General features: G+C 48.7%; 1 protein-coding gene across 1 annotated transcript in view; it reads left to right on the top strand.

The window, feature by feature from the left end:
• LOC129694295 (rab11 family-interacting protein 1-like) overlaps positions 1 to 18417 on the top strand; it is a 79902-nt gene extending 61485 nt beyond the window's left edge. Inside the window, 3 exon segments of the mRNA XM_055631005.1 lie at positions 3 to 1365; positions 12509 to 12689; positions 15628 to 18417. Coding sequence (XP_055486980.1) covers positions 3 to 1365; positions 12509 to 12689; positions 15628 to 15849 — 1766 coding nt within the window. The 3' untranslated portion in view covers positions 15850 to 18417.
• The last annotated feature ends 4534 nt before the right edge of the window (positions 18418 to 22951 follow it).

Here is a 22951-nt window from a genome sequence, read left to right as displayed (position 1 = left end):
CACATTAAGGGACGGTGATGGAACTGCAAACAGATTGGATGACTTCCAGTCAACTGTGTCCATGGAGGTCCACCAGCTCGTTGAGATACAAACTGCTGCGTTGGTGACGACTGCGGCCAGGGTGAAGTCGCTGGAGACCGTCTCGCTGGTGGAGGTCCTTTCCCCGACGGCTCCGGAGGGACGGGCTGTGTTTTCCGAGACCAGCCAGAGCGAACAGTCGGAGGAGGACTTTGTGTTGGCCGTGGAGGAGCTGCCGCACAAGTCCAGCCCCGTGTTCCCCGAGCCCGGGGTGAGCGTGGCGAGCGGCGGGGAGACGGCGCCTCGGCCGGGGGAGGAGAGGAGAGGGGAGTGGGCTTCCGCGCGGACGGGGAACGGAGGGAGAGGCAGCCAACCAGGCGGGAGTGTGGAACTGAAGGCTGGGCTGGGGACGCTACTGAGTGGTGGGATGGGCGTGGAGGGGCGTGAAGCGGGGGAGCCACATCCCTCCTTGGAACTCCAGGGCGCCGGGGACCGTCCTGCCTTGGAACAGCGTGATGGGGGAGAAGGTGCCGACGGGCAAGAGGGTTCCCCATTGGAAAACCAAGAGGATTCCACTTGGGAGCAGCAGGTCGTGGGAGAGGACTTTGTCTCGGAGCAACGGGAGGCAGGAAAGAATCCCTCCTCGGAACAACGACATGGACGGAAGAGTTGTGGCTCTGAGCAGCGGGATATGGGAGAGGGTCCTGCCTTGGCACACCGCGGTGTGGGACAGGACTTAGCCTTGGAACAGGGAGACGGGGAAAAATATGCCACCCTGGAAAAGCGGGATGGGGGAGATTATTCCCCCTTGGAACAGGGAGATGGGGGAGAAAGGTCGGACTTGCCAGAGAACGCTCCATGTGGGACAAGCTCACCGTTGACAAGGGCACGTAGGGTTTTGGGGAAGGTGGACCCGAACCCACACTGTGGTGGTCACCCCGCTGCCCGTGATGCCCGTCTCCAGGCGCTGGGCGTGGGGGAGCCCGTACCGGGGCAGGGTACCTTAGCCACCCCCGTCGACTCGTCCCTGGAGGAAGGGCTGAGCTTCAGGGAGCTCCATCGGAAGGCAGCTCCGCCAGCCTCCGGGCCCGCCGCGGGCAGAGGGCGCCACAGGCCGCAGGCTTTCTCCACCCCTCACCCCGCGGCTGCTACTAACGCCAGAGCGCCTGACCTCCCCTCCCCCATCCTGCCCGCCTCTAGCGGGGCTGCAAACCCCCCGGGGCCCAGCCGGACGGCAGCCAGCTCCCAACACTCGCCGCGGTCCGCTGCTTGGAGAGGACCCCCGCTGACGGTTTCACCTCTGGAGACACGGCCGGCTGAGACATCCTTCCCGCAACAGCGGACCAGGTGAGCACGGCACGAATAGCTTTAGTTCCGTTTTAGGTAGACAAAAAATGCTGGAGAAACTCAGCGGGTGAGGCAGCATCTGTGGGGCAAAGTAAAGAGGCGACGTTTCGGGTCGAGACCCCTCCTCAGACTGATGTGGGGGCGGGAAGAAGAGAGGAAGAGGTGGAGACAGTGGGCTGTGCGAGATCTGGGAAGGGGAGGGGAAAGAGGGAGAAAGCAGGGACTACCAGGGAACCAGACTGATTCCTGGGATGTCAGGACTTTCATACAGTTTTGGTCTCCTAATCTGAGGAAGGACATTCTTGCCATAGAGGGAGTACAGAGAAGGTTCACCAGACTGATTCCTGGGATGTCAGGACTTTCATACAGTTTTCGTCTGCTAATCTGAGGAAAGACATTCTTGCCATAGAGGGAGTACAGAGAAGGTTCACCAGACTGATTCCTGGGATGTCAGGACTGTCTTATGAAGAAAGACTGGATAGACTCGGCTTGTACTCGCTAGAATTTAAAAGATTGAGGGGGGATTCTTATAAAAACGTACAAAATTCTTAAGGGGTTGGACAGGCTAGATGCAGGAAGATTGTTCCAGATGTTGGGGAAGTCCAGAACAAGGGGTCACAGTTTAAGGATAAGGGGGAAATCTTTTAGGACTGAGATGAGAAAAACATTTTTCACACAGAGAGTGGTGAATCTGTGGAATTCTCTGCCACAGAAGGTAGTCTAGGCCAGTTCATTGGCTATATTTAAGAGGGTTAGATGTGGCCCTTGTGGCTAAAGGGGTCAGGGGGTATGGAGAGAAGGCAGGTACGGAATACTGAGTTGGATGATCAGCCATGATCATATTGAATGGCGGTGCAGGCTCGAAGGGCCGAATGGCCTATTCCTGCACCTATTTTCTATGTGTCTCCCTAAAATTGGATGTCAATGTTCATACCGCTGGGGTGTAAACTACCCAAGCGAAATATGAGGTGCTGCTCAGTTTTATTTCAGTTTATTGTCACGTGTACCGAGGTACAGTGAAAAGCTTTTGTTGCGTGCTATCCAGTCAGCGGAAAGACAATACATGATTACAATCGAGCCGTCCACAGTGTACAGATACAGGATAAAGGGAATAATGTTTAGTGCAAGGTAAAGCCAGTAAAGTCCGATCAACGATAATTCGATTAAGGATATTCCTTCGCTCCATAGATGCTGCCTCACCCACTGAGTTTCTCCAGCTTTTTTGTCTACCTTCGATTTTTCCAGCATCTGCAGTTCCTTCTTAAACAAAGGATAGTTCAAGGGTCTCCAACGAGGTAGATAGTAGAGGGTCTCCAATGAGGTAGATGGGAGGTAGACCGCTCTCTAGTTGGTGAGAGGATGGTTCAGTTGCTTGATAACAGCTGGGAAGAAACTGCCCCTGAATCTGGAGGTGTGCGTTGGTTTTCACACTTCTGTACCTCTTGCCCGATGGGAGAGGGGAGAAGAGGGAGTGGCCGGGGTGAGACTGGTCCTTGATGATGCTGCTGGCCTTGCCGAGGCAGCGTGAGGTGTAGATGGAGTCAATGGAAGGGAGGTTGGTTTGTGCGATGGTCTGGGCTGGGCTGCGTCCACATTTCCCTGCCATTTGGTTTCATTTTTAGTTTTAGTTCACTCCACAACTGCCTGGAAGTGGCAAAGAGAGAATTGTAAAGAAGGCAGAGGGCATGCTTTCCTTCAGCAGTCAGGGCAATCAGGAAGCCATGATGCAGCTTCATAAGGACGATGTTGTCGAGCTGGAAAGGAGGCAGAAAAGGGCGGTCACGGTGGCGCAGAGGTAGAGTTGCTGCTTTACAACCCGGGTTCGATCCTGACTACGGGCGCTGTCTGTACGGAGTTTGTGCGTTCTCCCCGTGACCTGCCTGGGTTTTCTTCGAGATCTCCGGTTTCCTCCCACACTCCAAAGACGTGCAGGTTTGTAGGCCGATTGGCTTGGTATAAATGTAAAAATTGCCCCCAGTGGGTGTAAGGTGGCGTTGATAGACAATAGGTGCAGGAGGAGGCCATTCGGCCCGTTGAGCCAGCACTGCCATTCAATGTGATCATCCCCAATCAGTAACCCGTTCCTGCCTTCTCCCCATATCCCCTGACTTCCACCATATTTAAGAGCCCTATCTAGCTCTCTCTTGAAAGTATCCAGAGAACCGACCTCCACCGCCCTCTGTGGCAGAGAATTCCACAGACTCACAACTGTGTGTGAGAAAAAGTGTTTCCTCGTCTCCGTTCTAAATGGCTTACCCCTTATTCTTAAACTGTGGTCCCTGGTTCTGGACTCCCCCAACATCGGGGATCGCTGGTCGACGTGGACCTGGCGTGCCGGAGAGCCTGTGAACACGCTGTATCTCTAAACTCAACTAAACTAAGATTTACAAGAACGTTGTGCATTTGTACGTTCTCCCTGTGCGTGACCTGCGTGGGGTTTCTCCACCATCTTCTGTTCCCTCCCACACACCAAAGACGTGCAGGTTTGTCGGTTAATTGGCTTCAGTAAAAATTGTAAATTGTCGCTAGTGTGTGTAGGATAGTGCTAGCGCACGGGGTGATCGCTGGTTGGCACGGGCTCGGTCGGTCGAAGGGCCCGTTTCAGCGCTATGTGTCTAAAGCCTCGAGTCTTTTAAAAATAGATGGACTGGTGAGGAGGATAGAGCTAGTGTACGGGGTGACCGCTGGCCTGATCAAGAGCCTGTTTCCCTTATGCATCTTTCAATCAAACGCCAGGGAATTATCTCACGCCAGACCATGACGATGGGAAAGATACACTGGTCGCTATCCTTCTACCAATATCACTCCAGCTAGTTCTTATCTGTCGGTAGACAAAAGTGCTGGAGAAATGCAGCGGGTGCAGCAGCATCTATTGAGCGAAGGAAATAGGCAACGTTTCAGAACCGAAACGTTGCCTTTTCTTTCTCTCCATCGATGCTGCCTCACCCGCTGAGTTTCTCCAGCACTTTTGTCTATCTCCGATTTTCCAGCATCTGCAGTTCCTTCTTAAACAGTTCTTATCTGTCTTAGTCGATCAGAGCCCTTCCATTTTAATTGCCGCTTCCTTTTTATTCTATCCACTGCTTCTCTCTTTTCCTTCCTCTACTTGCTTAATTCCTGTTTTATTTCAAACTTTTTGCTTCGTCTGTGAACCGACATCAGTCTGAATCGTTAAGTCTTCTTTCTGTCTCTGTCTCTCTGTCTCTCTCTCTCTCGCTCTCTCCCCTCTCTCTCTCCCTCTCTCTCTCTCTCTCTCTCTCTCTCCTCTCTCTCTCCCTCTCTCTCTCTCTCTCTCTCTCTCTCTCTCTCTCTTCTCTCTCTCTGTCTCTCTCTCTCTCTCCTCTCTCTCTCTCTCTCTCTCTCCCTCTCTCTCTCTCTCTCTCTCTCTCTCTCTCTCTCTCTCTCTCTCTCTCTCTCTCCCTCTCTCTCTCTCCTCTCTCTCTCTCTCTCCCTCTCTCTCTCTCTCTCTCTCTCTCTCTCACTCTCTCTCTCTCTCTCTCTCTCTCTCTCTCTCTCTCTTCCCCTCTCTCTCTCTCTCTCTCACTCTCTTCCTCTCTCTCTCTCACTCTCTCTCTCCCTCTCTCTCTCTCTCTCTCTCTCTCTCCCTCTCCCTCTCCGTGGCTCTGGGCTTGAGTAACAGGGAGAGGTTGGATAGGCTGTCTGGAGCGTAGGAGGCTGAGTGAGGGGTGACCATATTGAGGAGTACAAGATCACGAGGGGCACGGATAAAGTGAACGCTCACAGTCTCATTTCCCCCAGGGTAGAGGATTCTAAAACTAGAGGACGTAGGCTTACGGTGAGAGGGGAGAGTTTTAAGAGGGGCCTCAGGGGCAACATTTTCACTTAGTGGGTAGTCCACATCTGAAACAAGCTGCCAGAGGAAGCTATAGAAATCTACCAGTATGTGGATAGGGAGGGTTTAGAGGGCTGAATGCAGGCAAATGGTTAAGCTCAATATTCTTTCTTTGCCAGCATGGACGATATGGGCTGAAGGGCCTGTTTGTGTGCTGGACATCTCTGATTCTCTCAGGATTGAGATGGAGAGCCAGGTGTCACATGCTCTTATTCTAGATGCAAGTGAGTTTATTGTCATCTGTCCCAGATAGGACAATGACATTCTTGCTTTGCTTCAGCACCACAGAATATAGTCGGCATAAATAAATACACAACAGATCAGTGTGTCTATATACTTTTGATATATATATATATATATATACACACACATAAATAATCAGATAAAATGCAATGGGCTATTAATGTTCAGAGTTTTGATTGATTTGAGTTTAATAGCCTGATGGCTGTGCCCGCCATGGCTGATAGACAATAGACAATTTGTGCAGGAGTAGGCCATTCGGCCCTTCGAGCCAGCACCGCCATTCAATGTGATCATGGCTGATCATCCCCAATCAGTTCCCCGTTTGCTGCCTTCTCCCCATATCCCCTGACTCCGCTATCTTCAAGAACCCTATCTAGCTCTCTCTTGAGAGTATCCAGAGAACCTGCCTCCACCGCCCTCTGAGGCAGAGCATTCCACAGACTGGAGGTGGAGGCAGATACAATAGCGGTGTTTAATTATCTTTCGGATCGGCACATGGATATGCTGGGAATGGAGGGATATAGATCACGTGCAGGCAGATAAGAGTTGGACACACAATGCTGGAGTAACTCTGCAGGTCGGGCAGCACCTCTGGAGAACATCGAGTGTGACGTTTGTCTCAGGACCCACCTTGTGACTGAGGATAGGTCCTGATCCAAAACGTCACCTAATCCTGTTCTCCAAGATGCCGCCTGAGTTACTCCAGCACTTTGTGTCTTTTTTTTTGTAAACTGGCGTCTGCAGTTCCTTGTGTCTCCAGAGAAGCCTTGATATCATGTTTGGCACAGACATTGTGGGCCGAAGAGCCTGGTACTGTGCTGTTACAATGCAAACCCTGCGTGCCAGCAGTGCTTAACCATGCCTGTAAAATTTAAGGTGGACACAAAATACTGGAGTAACTGAGCGGGTGAGGCAGCATCTCTGGAGAGAAGGAATGGGCGACGTTTCGGGTCGAGACCCTTCTTCAGACTGATGTCAGGGGAGGGGGCGGGACAGAGATAGAATGTAGGCGGAGACAGTAAGACTGGTGGGAGAACTGGGAAGGGGGAGGGGATGGAGAGAGAAAGCAAGGGCTATTTGAAGTTCGAGAAGTCAATGTTCATACCGCTGGGGTGTAAACTGCCCAAGCGAAATATGAGCTGCTGTCCACACCTGTAAAATTTGGTTGCATTAGAGAGGGTGGTGAAGAGAGCTTTTGGTTCATTGGCCTTCATCAGTTAGGGAATTAAGTGTAGATTTTGGGATGTCATGTTACAGTTGCACAAGAGCTTGGTGAGGCTTCACTCACTGTGTTCAGTTTTGGTCACCCTGCTATTGGAACGATGAATGAATGAATCAGTTTCCCGGTTTAGAATTCTCCATACAAGGAATTTGCCAAGGGTGCTCTAACTCCCTCTTAAGTGGCAAGAATGGCAACTACTGTGACAGTTGGGAATCCAGACATTCACCAACTCTTGGAGAGATGCCATCTCAGTTTAGATTTATTGTCCACGTGTACCGACGTACTGGTGACAAGGAAAGAAGCTAGAAAGCCTGCAACCCCTTAAGATATGGACCCAAGATGTGTCCTTGGACTCCAGGGCCTGAGCTACGGGGAGAGGTTGGGCAGGCTGGGACTGTATTCCTTGGAGCGCAGGGGGCTGAGCAGTGATCCTACAGAGGTGGAGAAAATCATAATGTATGGAACGAGCTGCCAGTGGACATTATTGCCATAGAGGGAGTGCAGAGACGGTTCACCAGACTGATTCCTGGGATGTCAGGACTGTCTTATGAAGAAAGACTGGATAGACTTGCTTTATACTCTCTAGAATTTAGAAGATTGAGAGGGGATCTTATAGAAACTTACAAAATTTTTAAGGGGTTGGTCTCCTAGGCTAGATGCAGGAAGAGCTTGGTGACTTCCCGATGTTAGGGAAGTCCAGGACAAGGGGTCACAGCTTAAGGATATTGGGGAAATCACATTTAAAATTTGCCGAGATGAGAAGAACCAAGTTTCCATGGCAGAGAGTGGTGAATCTCTAAAACTCTCTGCCACAGAGGGTAGTTTTGAGGCCAGGTTCATTGGCTATATTTAAGAGGGAGTTAGATGTGTGGCCCTTGTGGCTACGGGGGGGATCAGGCTGGGGGTACGGAGAGAGGAGGCAGCGTACGGGATACTGAGTTGGATGATGATCAGCCATGATCATATATAATGGTGAAGGGTGCAGGCTCGAAGGGCCGAATGGCCTAATGTCCTCACACAACCTAATTTCTAGGTTTTCTATGTTTCTATAACACTTTCTTCCCTGGGGATGAGAATCAAGAAGTAAGGGGGCGTAGGATTAAGTTGCAGTGGAATCTGAGTAGTAATGTCTTCACACAAAGGGTGGCGGGTGTATGGAACGAGCTGCCAGTGGAGGTTGTTGAGGCTGGGACTATAACAGCATTTACAAGACATTTGGACAGGTACATGGATCAGGAAGGATCAGAGGGATGTGGGGCAGATGCAGGACAATGGGATTAGCTAAAGGGCCTGTCCCACTTTCACGACCTCTGCCAAGTTTGCCCTTGACTCATACTCGCAGCATGGTCGTAGGTAGGTCGTAGCAGGCCGTTATGCTAGTCGTAGGTACTCGTGGCATCAAGTAGGTCGGGGCGTTTACAAAGGGGCACAGATGGGGATGTCTGCAAGTGTCAGTTGTGACAAGTATCCAGTGAGGCTGATCTTTAATTATGCCTTGGAGAGGTTGCTCACTCCTTGCGTCTGGTCTACTGAACGAAATTATATGTTTCATGGCAAATCAATAGATTAATCACGCACGCTTTCCCATGCATAAATCTGAGCTTCAGATTAGTTTATTGTCACGTGTACCGAGGTACAGTGAAAGGCTTTTGTTCCGTGCTAACCAGTCAGCGGAAACAGACAACACATGATTACAATCGAGCCGTTCACGGTGTCACGATAAAGGGAATAACGTTTAGTGCAAGGTTAAGTCCGATTAAAGATAGTCCGAGGGTCTCCAATGAGGGCGATGGGAGGTCAGGACTGCTCTCGGGTTGTGGTAGGATGGTTCAGTTGCCTGATAAAACTGGGAGGAAACTGTCCCTGAATCTGGAGGTGTGCATTTTCACACTTCTATACATCATGCCTGAGGGCAGTGGCCGGGGGTGAGACTGGTCCTTGATGATGCTGCTGGCCTTGCCGAGGCAGCGTGAGGTGTAGATGGAGTCAATGGAAGGGAGGTCGGTTTGTGTGATGGTCTGGGCTGCGTCCACAATTCGCTGCAATTTCTTGCGGTCTTGGATGGAGCTGTTCCCAAACCGTGCTGTGATGCATCCCGATAAAATGCTTCCTGCGGCGCATCTGTAGAAGTTGGTGAGAGTTGTAGGGGACATGCCGAACTTCTAGCCTTCTAAGGAAGTAGGTGTACTTTCTTGGTCGTTGCTTCAGTATGGGTGGTCCAGGAGAAGTATTGTTGGTGATATTCACCTACAATTTGAAGCTTGTTGATTCTGCTCAGTCACTTCGCTGTTTTCTAAGTATCTTGATGTTATATTCTTTTTTATGGATTCCTGTGTTATCTCATCATGACCTCAGGCTAATAGGTTGGTAGTTCCCGTGAGTTAGGTAGTGGTTTAGTTTAGAGATACAGTTTAGAGATACAGCGCGGAAACAGGCCCTTCGGCCCATTGGGTCCGCGCCGTCCAGTGATCCCCGCCCATTAACACGATCCTACACCCACGAGGGGCAAAACGTGCACGTCTTTGGAGTGTGGGAGGAAACCGGAGATCTCGGAGAAAACCCACGCAGGTCACGGGGAGAACGTGCAAATCCCGTACAGACAGCACCTGTAGCCGGGATGAAACCCGGGTCTCAGACGTTGCATTCGCTGTTAGGCAGCAACTCTACCGCTGCGCCACCGTGAATTGGCCTGCTCCAATCCGCCAGAACCATTTCACAATGGGAGAGATGTGTGGATAGGAAGGATTTCGAGGAGGGTGAACAACATGGAGGCAAAGGGGACTAGCGCAGTATGCCAGATTGGTCGGCATGGACAAGGTGGGCTGAAGGGCCTGTTTCTGAGCCGAGCTGCCCAATGAGCATTTGCTAACGCAACTACTTCTTTCAACAGTTGCCCTTCATCAGTCAGAGCATTGAGTACAGGTTGGAAGGTCATGTCGCAGATGTATAGGACGTTGTTGGTGAGGCCACATTTAAAGTATTGTGCTCAGTTCTGGGGCACCGTGTTATAGAAAAGATGTGTCAAGCTGGAAAAAGGGTGCAGAGAAGATTTCCAAGGATATTGCCAGGCCTCGAAGATCTGAGCTACAGGGAGAGGTTCTTCTTCTTCTCTTGTGTGGCGTGCACAGCCTAAAGTTGTAGGACAACTTGTTCTATTTGACCTTTTGTGTGTGCACGTCGAGTTGATTGCATTAGTCGAAACAGGGCGGACCGCGTGAAGGTTGCAATCTCCCACCCACCCAAGGGAGAGGTTGAGCAGGCTACAACTCTATTCCTTGAAGCATAGGAGGATGAGGGGTGATCTTCGAAGGTGTGCAGGTCATGAGAGGAATAGATAGGGTTAATGCACAGAGTCTTTTGCCTAGAGTAGGAGAACTGAGAACCAAGTCAAGAGTCAAGAGTTTTATTGTCATGTGTCCCAGATAGGACAATGAAATTCTTGCTTGCTGCAGCACAACACAATATGTAAACATAATACAGAACAGGAGATAAAAGTTCAGTGTGTCTATATACCATAGACCATATATATACACAATAAATAAACAGATAAAGTGCAATAGGCTGTTATTGTTCAGAGTTTGTTTGAAGTTGTGTTTAATAGCCTGATGGCTGTGGGGAAGTAGCTGTTCCTGAACCTGGATGTTCCAGATTTCAGGCTCCTGTACCTTCTTATAACCATATAACCATATAACAATTACAGCACGGAAACAGGCCATCTCGACCCTTCTAGTCCGTGCCGAACACATAATCTCCCCTAGTCCCATACACCTGCACTCAGACCATAACCTTCCATTCCTTTCCCGTCCATATAACTATCCAATTTATTTTTAAATTATAAAAACGAACCTGCCTCCACCACCTTCACTGGAAGCTCATTCCACACAGCCACCACTCTCTGAGTAAAGAAGTTCCCCCTCATGTTACACCTAAACTTCTGTCCCTTAATTCTCATGTCATGTCCCCTTGTTTGAATCTTCCCTACTCTCAGTGGGAAAAGCTTTTCCACGTCAACTCTGTCTATCCCTCTCACCATTTAAAAACCTCTATCAAGTCCCCCCTTAACCTTCTGCGCTCCAAAGAATAAAGCCCTAAGTTTGTTCAATCTTTCGCTGTAACTTAGTTGCTGAAACCCAGGTAACATTCTAGAAATCTCCTCTGTACTCTCTCTATCCCGATCTTCTTCCCGATAGACAATAGACAATAGGTGCAGGAAGCACCTTCGTGCCAGCACCGCCATTCAATGCGATCATGGCTGATCATTCCCAATCAGTACCCCGTTCCTGCCTTCTCCCCATATCCCCCGACTCCGCTATCTTTAAGAGCCCCATCTAGCTCTCTGTTGAAAGTATCCAGAGAACCGATGGCAATGGAGGGATGAGTGTGAGGCCACGATGGTGTGGGTCTTTGATGATGTTGGCAGGTTGAAGGTGAGGGAGGAAAGATCTAATGGGTGCCTGACATTTTTAGACAAAAGGTGGCGGGTGTGTGGAACAAGCTACTGACGGAGGAGGTAGTTAAGGCAGGCACTATCATAACATTTAAGGGAGCTTTGGGCAGGTACATGGATAGGACAGGTTTCGAGGGCTATGGGCCAAGCGTGGGCAGGTAGGACTAGTGTAGATGGGGCAAGTAGGTCGGCCATGCTCTATGACTCTATGAAACCTTGGACAGGTGCACGGATAGTAAAGATATAGAGGGAAATGGATGATCACAGATCCTCTTCTGGGATGGCACGCAAAGAGTCACCACACTCTGGCGCCATCTTGAATTAATGAATGCGGGCAGCGTAGATTGGGACGAGGGTAGATTGGCATTTTGTTCAGCACGGACGGACAAATTGAGTAGGAAAGAACTGCAGATGCTGGTTTACACCAAAGATAGAAATACTGGAAAGAAAACTCTGCGGGTCAGGCAGCATCTCTGGAGAAAAGGAATAGGTGACGTTTCGGCCCGAGGCCCTTCTTCAGACTGAGAGTCAGGGGAAGCGGACACCAGGGGTATGAAAAGGTGCAAGGAACAAATGAATAAATGGTACAAAAACAAATCAAAGGCATGAGAACAAATCAGACAGCAACGATGATCGAGGAAAGGTGGAGCCCACAATGGTCCATTGTTGGCTGTAGAAACGGCGATGACGTATAAATACAAACAGTGAAACCAAGCAGGCCTGGGTTTCAGCAACTAAGTTACAGAGAAAGGTTGAACAAGTTAGGGCTTTATTCTTTGGAGCGCAGAAGGTTAAGGGGGGACTTGATAGAGGTTTTTAAAAATGATGAGAGGGATAGACAGAGTTGACGTGGAAAAGCTTTTCCCACTGAGAGTAGGGAAGATTCAAACAAGGGGACATGACTTGAGAATTAAGGGACTGAAGTTTAGGGGTAACATGAGGGGGAACCTCTTTACTCAGAGAGTGGTGGCTGTGTGGAATGAAGGTGGTGGAGGCAGGTTCGTTTTTATCATTTAAAAATAAATTGGATAGTTATATGGATGGGAAGGGAATGGAGGGTTATGGTCTGAGCGCAGGTATATGGGACTAGGGGAGATGTGTTTGGTGTGTTCGGCACGGACTAGAAGGGTCGAGATGGCCTGTTTCCGTGCTGTAATTGTTATATGGTTATATGATTATATAACTAGGGGAGGGATGGAGAGAGAAGGGATGGAAGGGCTACGTGAAGTTAGAGGAATCAAATTACATACCGTTGCCCAAGGGAAATGCGAGGTGCTGTTCCTCCAATTTGCGTTGGGCCTCGCTCTGACAGTGGCGTGTTGGTTCGGTGTGACACGATGACTCTATGCACGTGACCTTCTCTCTGCTCTGCCTCCAGCCCTCACCCTGTGAAGCCCATCACTGCCGCGGCCCTGGGGGTTACGGAGAAGAGGTCTGCCCGCTCGCACCTCAGCAACACGCTGACCAGTGGGCTTGAGAAGCTGAAGAGCGTGACGACTGGACACATCAGCCCAATGAGGTCGCCCGTGTCGGGACGCGAGGAACAGGAAGCCGTGAAGGTAATACATGTGTGTCAACCATAACACCCAGTCTAATCGCCCAGACTGTTTATTAGAACATAGAACAGTGCAACACAGGAGCAGGACCTTTCGCCCTCCATATCAACGCCGAACTTAAGGGCCTGTCCCACTGACCCGACTTTTCTGCGACTGTCTTCGACGTTCAAGCTCGAGGGCGCTCGCCTGGAATATCTCGAGCTGGATCGACCATCAGCGTTGAAACCGCGAGCCGGTACACGCACACGCACACACACACGGACTACACACACACACACACACGCACTACACACACACACACACACACACACACACACACACACACACACACACACACACACACCACACACACACACACACACACACACACACACACACACACGGACTACACACACACACACACACACACACACAGACTACACACACACACACACACACAGACTACACACACACACACAGACTACACACACACACACACACACACACACACACACACACACACACACAAACAAACACATCGCAAAGGCGGGAGCCACGGAATGTGGGGGAGCGCTGTCTGTAATTCACACACAATAGGTGCTGGAGTAGGCCATTTGGCACTTCTAACCAGCACCTTCAATGTGATCATGGCTGATCATCCCCAATCAGTACCCCGTTCCTGCCTTCTCCCCATATGCCCTGACTCCACTATCTTTAAGAGGCCTATCTAGCTCTCTCTTGAAAGTTTCCTCATCTCCATTCTAGATGGCCTTCGAGATCTTCGGTTTCCTCCCACGCTCCAAAGACGTACAGGTTTGTAGGCTAATTGGCTTGGAAAATGTAAAAATTGTCTCTAGTGGGTGTGAGGTGGTGTCAATAGACAACAGGTGCAGGAGAAGGCCATTCGGCCCGTTGAGCCAGCACCGCCATTCAATGTGATCATGGCTGATCATCCCCAATCAGTATCCTGTTCCTGCCTTCTCCCCATAACCCCTGACTTCCACCATATTTAAGAGCCCTATCTAGCTCTCTCTTGAAAGTATCCAGAGAACCTGCCTCCACCGCCCTCTGTGAGGCAGAGAATTCCACGGACTCCCAACTCTCTGTGTGAAAAAGTTTTTCCTCATCTCCATTCTAGATGGCCAACCCCTTATTCTTAAACTGTGTGGCCCCTGGTTCTGGACTCCCCCAACATCGGGAACAAGTTTCCTGCTCCTGCGCATTGGGAACAGTACCACGTTCCTGCCTTCTCCCCAAATCTAACTTCAGACTGAGAATCAGGGGAAAGGGGAAGGAGAGATATAGACCGGACTTGGGAGAAATTAATGGAAGAAATGCAGGAAGCAATGATAATCGAGGAAATGTGGGGCAAATAATGGGCCATTGTTGGGCGTGGGATGGGTGATAACGAGTATACAGACAGGAACAGGACAGTAAAACGAATACAACGATTATGGTGGCGGAGGGCTGGAGAGAGAGGGGATGCAAGGGATACTTGAAATTAGAGAAGTTGTTAATGCTGGGTTGTAAGCTGACCATTTTGCTTTTGGCATACCTCCCATTCATTTATCCTTGAGGGCCTGTCCCACTTGGCGACCTAATCCACGAGTTCTGACGAGTTTGCCCTCTACTCATACTCGCAGCATGGTCGACACGAGGTCGTAGGAGGTCTTTGTAACTCTCCTTCATGCTTGAGAGTAGTCCCCCCCCCGCATACTCAATGCCTCAGCTAGGTTGCAGTGGTTTTTCAAACATGTTGACAAATGCCCGCGAGTAAAAAAAAAGGTCACCATGGAAAAAGTCGATACTTTTTTTACTCGTGGGTTTAGTCGTAGTAGGTCGGCATGTTAGTCGTAGGTAATCGAGGGTAGTCGAAGATAGTCTTCAACATAGTCGAAGGGAGGTCGTCTTCACTCTCCACTATTTGGTGTCCAATTTTCCCGAAGTTAGTCGTAGCTAGTCTTATGTAAAAGAATATGTGTGTTATGATTGAGTTTATAATTTGTTTGGTTGTTTTGTTGTTTGTCTTTTGCACAAAAGTCCACGAGCATTGCCACTTTCATTTCACTGCACATCTCGTATGTGTACGTGACAAATAAACTTGACTTGACTTGGTAATCGAGGGTAGTCGAAGATAGTCTTCAACATAGTCGAAGGAGGTCTTCAACATAGTCCAAGGAGGTCTTCAACATGACACATTTTCAAACTCGCCAATTAGGTCGCTCAAGTGGAACAGCCCCATTAGTCTATATCTCTCATTCCCCTTTTCCCTGACTCTCAGTCTGAAGAAGGTGCTCGACCCGAAACGTCACCTCTTCCCTTTGTCCAGAGATGCTGCCTGACCCATATAACCATATAACAATTACAGCACGGAAACAGGCCATCTCGGCCCTACAAGTCCATGCCGAACAACTTTTTTTCCCCTTAGTCCCACCTGCCTGCACTCATACCATAACCCTCCATTCCCTTCTCATCCATATGCCTATCCAATTTATTTTTAAATGATACCAATGAACCTGCCTCCACTACTTCCACTGGAAGCTCATTCCACACCGCTACCACTCTCTGAGTAAAGAAGTTCCCCCTCATATTACCCCTAAACTTCTGTCCCTTAATTCTGAAGTCATGTCCTCTTGTTTGAATCTTCCCTATTCTCAAAGGGAAAAGCTTGTCCACATCAACTCTGTCTATCCCTCTCATCATTTTAAAGACCTCTATCAGGTCCCCCCTTAACCTTCTGCGCTCCAGAGAATAAAGACCTAACTTATTCAACCTATCTCTGTAACTTAGTCGTTGAAACCCAGGCAACATTCTAGTAAATCTCCTCTGTACTCTCTCTATTTTGTTGCCGCTGAGTTACTCCAGCTCTTCGCGTCTATCTTCGGTTGAAACCGGCGTCGGGAGTTCCTCCCAGACAGCCGCCATTGTGTTCTTGTTGGGTGACGGCTTGTTGTGATTGCAGGAGTCCAAGCTGGCAGACCCAGTGCAGCACTACTACCACCTGACCCACGATGAACTCATCAAGAAGATCCTACAGCAGGAGTCGCAGATGCAGAGGACGGAGGAGCACGTGCGGGACCTGGAGGAGTACATTGACCTCTTACTGGTCCACATCATGGAGCAGAACCCGAGCATTCTCCAGACAGTGAGCGAGAAGATGAAGGACAAGACAGCTACCAAATGAACCCCCCCCCCCCCCCCCCCCCCTCAAATGTGCCTCACCCTTTCGTACCCTGGAATCACATGCAAATCGTGCAGCGGGTATAAAAGGATCTCATCATTTGCTGGTCTTTTGATGGTCATTTAGCATCAAGAGACGGCAATAGACAAGAGATGGGAAAGGGGGAACCAGACTCGGGAGTGTTCATAAGTTCAGCTCATAAGTTATAGGAGCAGAATTAGGCCATTCGGCCCATTCAGTTATGGCTGATCTATCTCTCCCTCTCAACCCCATTCTCCTGCCTTCTCCCCGTAACCCCTGACAACAAAGAATGCCTTGGTTTGGGACAAACCGTAAGTGTATACAAACAGTCCCATGATGGGCGACTGTTTCTCAGCTGGCTTGGACGCACCGAATTCACGAGCAGTTTATTTTTGACATGAGCACAATGAGACTGCCGTGGCGAATGAAAAGAATAAAGAGTCCCAACGAGCTAGTGCAGTAGGAAATCTTCGAGGGTGAAAGTTGCGTGATATATTGCATTGAATCTGTGCTACGCCAGACTGCCGTGCCTTTGCAAGCATGTAACATAATCCATTTAAGATAGTAGAAAGCACTGAAATGACAGTATTTTAGTTTGCATTCACGTGTATCTTCCAGCCAGCCTGCTTTAATACTTTGGGAGATACGTATCTCTTGTTTAGAAGATTCATTCGAGTGTCCCAATCAAAGGCAATCTGATGTTTGTCTTCCCCCCGTCTGTTTTGGCTGCATAGCCTTTGTAAATAGCTAGGTATGAGAATTATCTTCTATGCAATTCATAGTATTATCAATGCCATACTACTGTGCTATAGAAACGGCGGTATGGGTGCTCCCAATAATACATTGTGAAGCCGAACTTGCCATGCACTGCTTGGGGCAACTGCATCCCGGTGATTTGGTGCAGTTTCCTGTCGGATGCATGAGACTTTGGGTTAGTATCATAATCTGATCACAGCATGGGATAGACATCGAGAGGATGAACCAGCCCAGAAATCCACACGAGAGCACTTTCCAGCAAAGGTTTAAGCTAGCAGAGGGGAGGTCGGAGGTGAGCTTGGCCATGATCCGCTAGCATACAGCTTCAAGTAGTACGTTGACAGTGAAGGAGGGGGAGCAACGACGGAAGGACATGAACATGCTTCTTTTTTGAAGCGATGACATTAGCCGAGTAACTTGAGAACATTTCCTTTGCTCCGTGGTGGTCCACCACGCTTGCATTCAGCCACCAACGATCGTAAAAGAACCTCAAATGAAAGATGCGCAGAACAGCTTTTTAGTTTCTGAAGCCAAATCGCACACGTTTTAGCAGGAGCCACGTTCGTGAGTTGAAGATATTTCTGAGTCTCTCAGGAAATCACTTAAGTATTACAGCTGCAGTTATTTTTGTAAGGGCAGAGGTGGGTGGGTGGGGAGTCTCTCAACTGGATGCCATTTCTAAAGATTACTTATAACACGACATCCAGAGGATTCTGTTGTCTTATTTTATATAATGCTACCTTGACTTTCAAGTATTTGAAAACTGACTGTTCTCAAGGCAAATCCGCTGTGGGGGGGGGGAAGAAAATTTAAACCTGAGCAAATTAAAATGTGAACAAAAGATTAAACATTCAGTGTGTGAGAAGGAACTGCTGATGCTGCATAAAGACTGAAGATAGACACAAAATGATGGAGTAACTCAGCGGGTCAGGCAGCATCTCTGGAGAAAAGGTATAGGTTCCGTTTCTGGTTAAGACCCTTTTCATCAAACTGAGAGTCAGGGAGGGGAAAAACTAGGGGTATGAGAAGGTGCAGAACAAAGCAGAGCCTGCATCCATGACTCAGGATAGGTGGAGCCCACAATGATCCATTGTTGGCTGGGGACGAGATGATAATGAAGTAACTCATACGGTAAAATTAGCAAGAGGACTAGGGTGGGGGAGGGGCGGTGGGACGGAAAGCACGAGTTCGACCTGACCGAAATGACTTTAGTTACGACCCGAAATGTCACCTATTCCTTTATTTCACAGACGCTGCCTAACCCGTTGAGTTACTCCAGCATGTTGTACCTACCAAAGGATCAGTATTCTGCTGCACAGTAGGACCTTGTTTTTAAGTCGGCATGTGTGGTAATATTGCAGGAATTAAGTTGTCACCCTCGGTGAGGTTTCACCAGCCACGCAGGGCTGGAGGAACGTCAATTCAACACTTGTTTTGTGGATTTAAATTATTGGTGAGAAAGTAAACCCGTAACTATCGCGAGTGTTTGCTTTGAAGAGGGAGATGCATTGATTTCCTCCACTCCGTTGGTTCCTGCCTTACAGCCTTTGTGTAGGACTCCTGCTACACTTTGCAAAACTCCCGGCTCACAGTCTGCGATGGGATTGCAACATGCCTTGCGGTATTATTAGCTAGAGAATCCCGTCCACAACGATTTCTCCAATTGCCTTTGCCATTGTAACTGGTGTGTACATAGACATAATGAAAATAAATTGTGTGGAGATGAGGCCTTCACAAATTGCTACCTGTTAATAAAATTATATCATGAATAATAAAACGAGCTTTTTCTTTCAATATGCATGTGTGGGTGTTGCAATTATTCAAGCTGTGATACGTTTAGTTTAGCGATGCAGCCCAACCAACCACCCGCTCACACCGTGTATATCAGCGAGACCAAGCACAGGCTCTTAACATTCAATGTGATCAGCCATGATCACATTGAATGGAGCTGCTGACTCCAAGGGCCGAATGGCCTACTCCAACTATTGTCTATTGTCTATTAACCTACCTGATCTCCTAGTTACTCCACACTTTAACTCCCCCTCCCATTCCCAATCTGATCTTTCTGTCCTGGGCCTCCTCCATTGTCAGAGTGAGGCCCAGCGCAAATTGGAGGAACAGCACCTCGTATTTCACTTAGGTAGTTTACACCCCAGCGGTATGAACATTGACTTCTCTAACTTCAAATAACCCTCGCTTTCCCTCCCTCTCTCATCCCCATTCCCCTTCCCAGTTCTCCCACCAGTCTTAAGCCCCTGTCCCACTTAGGAAACCTGAACGGAAACCTCTGGAGACTTTGCGACCCACCCAAGGTTTCCGTGCGGTTCCCGGAGGTTGCAGGTGGTTGCCGGAGGTTGCAGGTAGGGAGACTGACAAAAACCTCCGGGAACCACACGGAAACCTTGGGTGGGGCGCAAAGTCTCCAGAGGTTTCCGTTCAGGTTTCCTAAGTGGGACAGGGGCATTACTGTCTACGACTACATTCTATTTCTGTCCCGCCCACTCCCCTGACATCGATCTGAAGTGGGGTCTCTACCCGAAACGTCGCCCATTCCTTCTCTCCAGAGATGCTGCCTGAGTCCCGCTGAGTTACTCCAGCGTTTTGTGTCCACCCCCTGTTCACACTAATTCTACCTTATTCCACTTTCACATCCACTCCGTATACACAAGGGGACAGCTTACATCGGCCAGTTAAGCTACAAACCGAGCACATCCCAGGGATGTGGAAGAAAACGAGCAGCTGGGGGGAAACCCATGGGGTCACGGGAAGAACGTTGAAACTCCACTCAGACAGCACCTGAGGTCAGGATTGAACCCATGTCCCTGCCGCCATGAGGCAGCAGCTCTACCAGCTGCAACACTGTCGAAACAACAGGTTTCGAGAATGATGGCGAAAGAACACTGCAGGGCGATAAAGAAACTAAGGTTATTAAACCACAGTCAAATACCATAACAGGGTTGGTAAAGGATTAAATAAGTCGCAACTCTTCTGCTTGGTGTGTCTCTTCACTGATATGAGCGGCGGCTGGTAATAACTAGTCTCCTGCCTTTCTGCTGCACGCTGGGGTCCTGACACCGTTCCACATCCCTGGTCTGAGGTGACGGCCGGTGAGCTTGTCGCATGCACTTATTTACTGAATAAGCCTGTGCCCCTTCTACAAACAGCTGTCAGTTTGGCTTTTTAAGCTAGCTTTCATCAGTCTGAATCTGACCTGAAATATCATCCACCTATGCTGAGCACACAGCCTTGAGGGGAGCCGGTGCTCAGCGTGATCGACCACCTATGTCCTCCAGAGATGCTGCCTGACCTGCTGAGTTACTCCAGGACTTTGTGCTTTTTTTTTGCAGTTCCTTGTGCACCCTCCTTAGTGAATTGGAACATGGGCCAGAGAACAGTGCAGCACAGAAACAGGTCATTTAGCCACAGGTCCTTTATGTCTGTGTCAAACATAATATTTAAGTAACTAATAACCTCTGCCAGCACGTGATCCATATAATTCCATTCCATGGAGTTATTCCCCTGTCATGTATCCATCCGTACACTGTAAATGGCTGAATTATAATCATGTGTTATATTTCCGCTGACTGATGGCATGCAACTTTTCAATGTACACGTGACAATAAATTAAACTGAAATTGCTTATCCATGTGTATGCCTAAAAGCCCCCCAAACACCACTATCGTATCTGCCTCCACCATCACCCCTGGCAGTGCATTCCAGGCACCCACCACTTGCCATAGAGGGAGTACAGAGAAGGTTCACCAGACTGATTCCTGGGATGGCAGGACTTTCATATGAAGAAAGACTGGATAGACTCGCTTGTACTCGCTAGAATTTAGAAGATTGAGGGGGAATCTTATAAAAACGTACAAAATTCTTAAGGGGTTGGACAGGCTAGATGCAGGAAGATTGTTCCCGATGTTGGGGAAGTCCAGAACAAGGGGTCACAGTTTAAGGATAAGGTGGAAGTCTTTTAGGACCGAGATGAGAAAAACATTTTTCACACAGAGAGTGGTGAATCTGTGGTATTCTCCGCCACAGAAGGTAGTTGGGGCCACAGTTCATTGGCTACATTTAAGAGGGAGTTAGATGTGGCCCTTGTGGCTAAAGGGATCAGGGGGTATGGAGAGAAGGCAGGTACAGGATACTGAGTTGGATGATCAGCTATGATCATATTGAATGGCGGTGCAGGCTCGAAGGACCGAATGGCCTACTCCTGCACCTATTGTCTATGTTTCTATGTCTGTGCAAAATAGAAACTAGCTCCACATGTCTCCTTTAAACCTTTCCCCTCTCACCTTAAAGCTGTGCTCTTTTCTTACATCGGCAGTCGAGCTAATCTCGGCTGTCTCTGGGAACAAACGTTTGTCTTGTCTGACTGCTCTTTGTCCTTGAGGCTGTATGATCTGAAGCCTCGTGATTTACTAGTGCTTCCAAGTGAGCACAATTATTTCCATAAGCACCTGATTGTTTTTCTAAGCCTCTAAAGCAGACAACTCCATTTTAGTTGAAAAGCCTGATTTAGCACTTACATTACTCTTTAGAAACATAGAAACATAGAAAATAGGTGCAGGAAGAGGCCCTTCGGCCCTTCGAGCCAGCACCGCCATTCATTGTGATCATAGCTGATCATCCCCAATCAATAACCTGTGCCTGCCTTCTACTCATATCAATAGACAACAGACAATACACAATAGGTGCAAGAGGAGGCCATTCGGCCCTTCGAGCCAGCACCGCCATTTAATGTGATCATGGCTGATCATCCCCAATCAGTACCCCATTCCTGCCTTCTCCCCATATTCCCCTGACTCCGCTATTTTTAAGAGCCCTATCTAGCTCTCTCTTGAAAGCATCCAGAGAACCGGCCTCGACCGCCCTCTGAGGCAGAGAATTCCACAGACTCACCACTCTCTGTGAGAAAAAGTGTTTCCTCGTCTCCGTTCTAAATGGCTTACTCCTTATTCTTAAACTGTGGCCCCTGGTGCTGGACTCCCCCAACATCGGGAACATGTTTCCTGCCTCTAGCCTGTCCAAACCCTTCACAATCTTATATGTTTCAATGAGATCCCCTCTCACCCTTCTAAACTCCAGAGTGTACAAGCCCAGCTGCTCCATTCTCTCAGCGTATGACAGTCCCGGCATCCCGGGAATTAACCTTGTAAACCTACGCTGCACTCCATCAATAGCAAGAATGTCCTGTATGCTCGTGAGAAGTCTCCTTTGGTCGTGAGAGGTCACCCGCGTAATGTCGCCAAGGGTCGCCTGTACGGTCATGAGAGGCCTCCAAAGAGTTGTGGCGTCTTTCTGGTCGCCGCTGAATTTTCAACAAGTTGAAAATTTCGGCAACCTATCACGGGTGCCGGCAGTCACCTGCAAAGGTTGCGTAAGTGGGACAGGCCCTTAATTGTCTGCCCATCTACTCCCAAAATGTTGTCTGGCCCACTGAGTTTCTCCAGCACTTCGATTTTGCTCAAGATACCAGCATCTGCAGTTTCTTGTGTCTCCAAGCTATTTAGTGGGGTTTTTCCAGCTCTGCACAGTGTGAATGTCAATCAGAGCATGTGCTTCTGAAGCTAACTCCAGTATGACTGGTCAAGAATGCACTGATGTGTGGTACCTACTAGTAGATGGCACTTTGTATTTCCCAGGGTGAAAATGTCAAAAAGATTAGAGGGCATAGCTTTAGAATCAGAGGGAGATGTGCGGAGCAGGTTTGTTTGCACGGAGAGTGGTGATGCCTGGAACGCACTGCCAAGGGCAATGGTAGAGGCAGATACAATAGTGGCGTTTGAGGGGCTTTTAAATAGGCCCATGGATGTGCAGCAAATAGACAGATATGGATTACATGCAGTCAGAGGAGATTAGTTTAATTTGGCATAATGTTCAGCTCAGACATTGTGGGCTGAAGGGTGTGTTCCCGTGTAGAAATATGCTCATATTTAACAATTGTCTTTCTATCGAGCTTTTACTTTGAGCACTCTATATATTCCAACTTGTGACCATTACTGAAATATGTGAAACTGATTGTTAAAACTGTTTCAAATGATAAATAAAAAAATTGGAACAATCTAATTTCTTAAATGAACATGTGAAACTTCTAATAAGGTTCCTAAGTGCTGTTTCTTAGTGTTACCTCCTACGATTTTCCAATGACAGCGAGAGAATGAGAAAGGAGTGTTACTAATGTAATAAAAACAGTGCTGCAAATATTCAGTAGGTTAGGCTGCAATAATAAAAGAGTAATGGCCCTGTCCCACGGTACGAGTTCATTCCAAGAGCTCTCCCAAGTTTAAAAAAAATCAAACTCGTGGTAAGCGCGGATGAACGT

The sequence above is a fragment of the Leucoraja erinacea genome, unplaced genomic scaffold (genome assembly GCF_028641065.1).
Source record: "Leucoraja erinacea ecotype New England unplaced genomic scaffold, Leri_hhj_1 Leri_60S, whole genome shotgun sequence".
Classification (NCBI taxonomy): domain Eukaryota; kingdom Metazoa; phylum Chordata; class Chondrichthyes; order Rajiformes; family Rajidae; genus Leucoraja; species Leucoraja erinaceus.
The sequence above is the reverse complement of the archived record's forward strand: the minus strand, read 5'-3'. Positions and strand labels throughout refer to the sequence as shown.